The sequence below is a fragment of the Aptenodytes forsteri genome, unplaced genomic scaffold (genome assembly GCF_000699145.1).
Source record: "Aptenodytes forsteri isolate BGI_AS27 unplaced genomic scaffold, ASM69914v1 Scaffold75, whole genome shotgun sequence".
NCBI lineage: Eukaryota > Metazoa > Chordata > Aves > Sphenisciformes > Spheniscidae > Aptenodytes > Aptenodytes forsteri.
Window position 1 is genome coordinate 1,939,052 of NW_008794171.1, and position 3,518 is coordinate 1,942,569.

The 3,518-nt window shown below is 42.7% G+C and overlaps 1 protein-coding gene across 1 annotated transcript in view; it reads left to right on the forward strand.

The window, feature by feature from the left end:
- Positions 1–1,474, forward strand: part of LOC103901334 (transmembrane 4 L6 family member 1) — an 11,631-nt gene extending 10,157 nt beyond the window's left edge. Inside the window, exons 4-5 of the mRNA XM_009282212.1 lie at positions 755–941; positions 1,454–1,474. Coding sequence (XP_009280487.1) covers positions 755–941; positions 1,454–1,474 — 208 coding nt within the window. The remainder of the gene's footprint in view (positions 1–754; positions 942–1,453) is intronic.
- Positions 1,475–3,518: the final 2,044 nt, after the last annotated feature.

Sequence of the window (3,518 nt, forward strand, 5' to 3'; positions counted from 1 at the left end):
TCCCCCCCCCCCCCCCCCCCCCCCCCCCCGCCATCTTTCTATAGCAAATTTGAGTTTTTCCAAAGTGAACTGATGGTCCACCCGGTCTACAAATAAATTCACATTTCTCTGAGCCAGCATGTTCCAGCTGATCATCTCTTTGACCAAGGATCAACTTTGGGCAAACTGCCTGAGTTTCTTCTGTTGTGCTTGTCAGCAGCCCCTTGTGCAAGTTGCACCACGCTTTCAAAAGGCTGCTGAGCTATGACTCCCACCGGAGTCAAAAGGAAATGTTCGATAAGTATGCCACATTAATCTGTTAAATCACCATGAACTGAGTCTACTCTACCTACTTCTGAAAAGCAAAGCAAAAATCTTTTCTAACTCTTCAAAGTGAACCTTGGCAACCACGCCCTTCAAGCCAGAGCTAGAGATGATGGATGGACTGGGCTGAGATACCACAGCAGGAATGGAGAATATGGAGACACATTTTTAAAACCATTAGGGACCTTTCCCTTTAGTTATTAGCACTGCCATAAAACAAAAGGGACATTCTTGTGCATGCAACAAAGTACAGGTGTGGCTCTCTTCCCAGTCATCAATTGCACCTCTGCAAAGGCAATTCTGAAGAGAATCACCAGCTTTTACCAATCATAGTAGAATTTGAGACTCATTTTGTGCAATCAAGTTCAGAAAATGTAATGCCAGAAAACACAGAAAGCATTCTCAAATTTTAATTTTCTAATACATTGCCAATTATTTTTCTCTGTCACAGAGACAATTATTTGTTCAACCAGACAACATGGAGCATTTGCAAAGAACCTGAAAACATCATCCTTTGGAATATTGTCCTTTTCTCTATTCTCCTGGCCATTGGTGTGATTGAAGCTATTCTTTGTTTTATTCAAGTCATCAGTGGACTTACCGGCTTCATATGTGGCACATGTATGAGGAAAAGAAAGGTTGGTATGCAGTAAAAGGTATCAGAGTGCTTTGCATTCTTACCACTTTTATTTTTCAGGATCTGGGAATGGTACATGATCAGAGAGATCTGCACAGCCCCTGAATGAGCTCCTCTAGGGAGCTGAGGCAGTACAGATGCATTTGCACACTGTCTCTCTCTCCCTCACATTGTAGTCAGGGATCACCCGGTCCTCAGATATTTCAAAACAGCAGAGCAGTGTGATGTATTGACATGCTCAGCTGCATGGTTGTTTTCCTATTCAAGAGTCTTTTTGCTAAAGTATAATGAGCCCCAGCATCTGTAAGTGACAAAGATGAGAAGTAGAGGTGTTTTTAGTTGGTCAACAGTAGTAAAAATGTCATTTTACAAAATGGAAGAAAACCTCTTTCAAGTTTCATTTATCACCACTGCTTCCTTTTCACTGTTTATTTTCATTGTACAAGAAGCTTGCAGTAAGTCTGATATCTCTCTGGGATATTAATTAATCATCTTTCATTCATTGCCTTTCAGACAAATATTTCTGGAATGTGAATGATCTACAGGGAATGCCGGCACAAGCCCCACGCTGCCGATTCACATACAATAAGGATAGTGCACTGTGCTGTATTTATGGGGGGATGACAAAGAAAGCCCAAAATGTTCAGGAGTTTCATGGGGCAAAATAATTTTTTAATAAAGAAGCCAGGGTGGAAAAAGACTAGATCATTTAGATCTGAGACTCCAAATTTTCATCTCTCTAAATATTCCTGCTAAATCTCAGGTATTGGCAAAAACACTAATCTGTCTGGTCCTGACTGCCGTACTTGTGCATAAAACACAAAAGTCCCCAGATCAAAGCTCACCACTTGCCCTCTTGTGTATACGGGATACTGAACCATTGTTAATGTATGCATTTATCAGCTGCACAAAGCAGGCACTCTCTGGCTGGATGTAAATAACCTCCCGTCCCTTCCAAATCCCGCCTTGAGCTCACCTGTCTGTTCCTATTAACTTGCTACCCAGACACTCCCAGATTTAAATTAGGATGTGCAGAGAATATATCGAGTGGCATCTGTGACACTGCAGAGGCAATTGAAGCATGCAGTTTTCAGCCTCCCTCAGCCACCCTGGAGCCAAATCCCCTTGTGCTCATTTGGTAGCTTGCTACCATTGACAAAGTCCAGTGCACTTCTACATCAGTTCTTCAGGAGCATCTGAGAGACGTGGTAGCCCTGGAGGGGCATTTGGGTCAATATAGACAGTAGGGTTTGGAGCAAGAGTTTAACAATGGCCGGTTTAACTAAAGGGAGAACCTCAGCACCAGTTTTGCCCTCACGAGACTGCATAGGAGTCTCACTAATTTCCACACAGGTCCGTAGGGCTGTTCTAGAATAGATCACATGGACAAGCAATTAACTGGTAAAGATAAACATTAAATTGATAAAGGTAATAATTTTGTGCAGCTTAGTAACAAATAAGAGATATAATCTGAAAGGCAACAAATTGCATCAGTCTTAGTGTTACAGCAACAGTAATCCCAACCAGGAACTGTGTAATTCCCCATCATCACTCAAGATCAAGCCCTTGATGCTAAAGTCCATGACTGGCAGATTTCAGAAACCCCATCATTTCAGTGCCTTCCTCAAAGGTTAATTCCTGGACGTGCCACTGAATTCCCTGAGTCAGCCAAACTGTAAGATAATCTTTATCCAACCTGAAGGCATGTGTGCAGTTATGAAAATCTGAATATATTCAAAGCACTTGGAGTCTATTTTTCAAAGAGAGACATTTATGTTTTCTCAGTCGAAAGTTGTTCATATTTCTGCATTGTAGCATGGGAGCAAGTTATTTGAACACAGTTATAGCAGACACACATGCTTGTTTGTGCTGTCCTCTAATGCAGCATGCAAACCTCTTTATACATAATGGGGAAGAAAACGCCAGTTATGCTGAGATGAGAAGCACATGTACACTTCCTTGGAGCATAGCTTCACCCCTAGAAGCAGGAAATTTGACCATAAAACTTAAAACTACCTTCTGCAAAAAAAGCATAAGACTTGTTGAAGTTTGCAATCACGACTAGGTGCATCCAAACCTGCCAGGTGGCTTAAAAAGCTCATGTACATTGTCAGCAGTGAAGCCTGGACAGTGCTGCCATATAAAGTGGACATCAAAACAAAGCCAACTGATTCAACCAGGAAAAGAGTCAAGGAGGCAGCTAGAAGCAAGGACATCCAGCATGTAGCCAGACCAAGAGAGACTCCTTCATCAGCAGAGGGCCTCTATGAGCTCTTCACAGCCCCTAAATATCAGCCCTGCCCTCATCCTTTAGTTTTGTCTCCCTGACTCTCATCTCTATGATAAAGCCGGTTTGGGCTGTGCCAGCACCAGGAGAGGAAGAGGTACCCACTGGCACACACCACCTCCAGCACCGGAAAGTAAGTGCACTGTACTGCTGCCATCTGCTTGTTCCAAGCTGTCCTGCCCTGGCAATGTTTAGTGTCACATCTGTGTGCTAACAGGGACACCCTCTGTCCTGTCAACTGTGCAATCACTTGCCTCACTGATATATGTAAATATTAAATATTGTTATTCT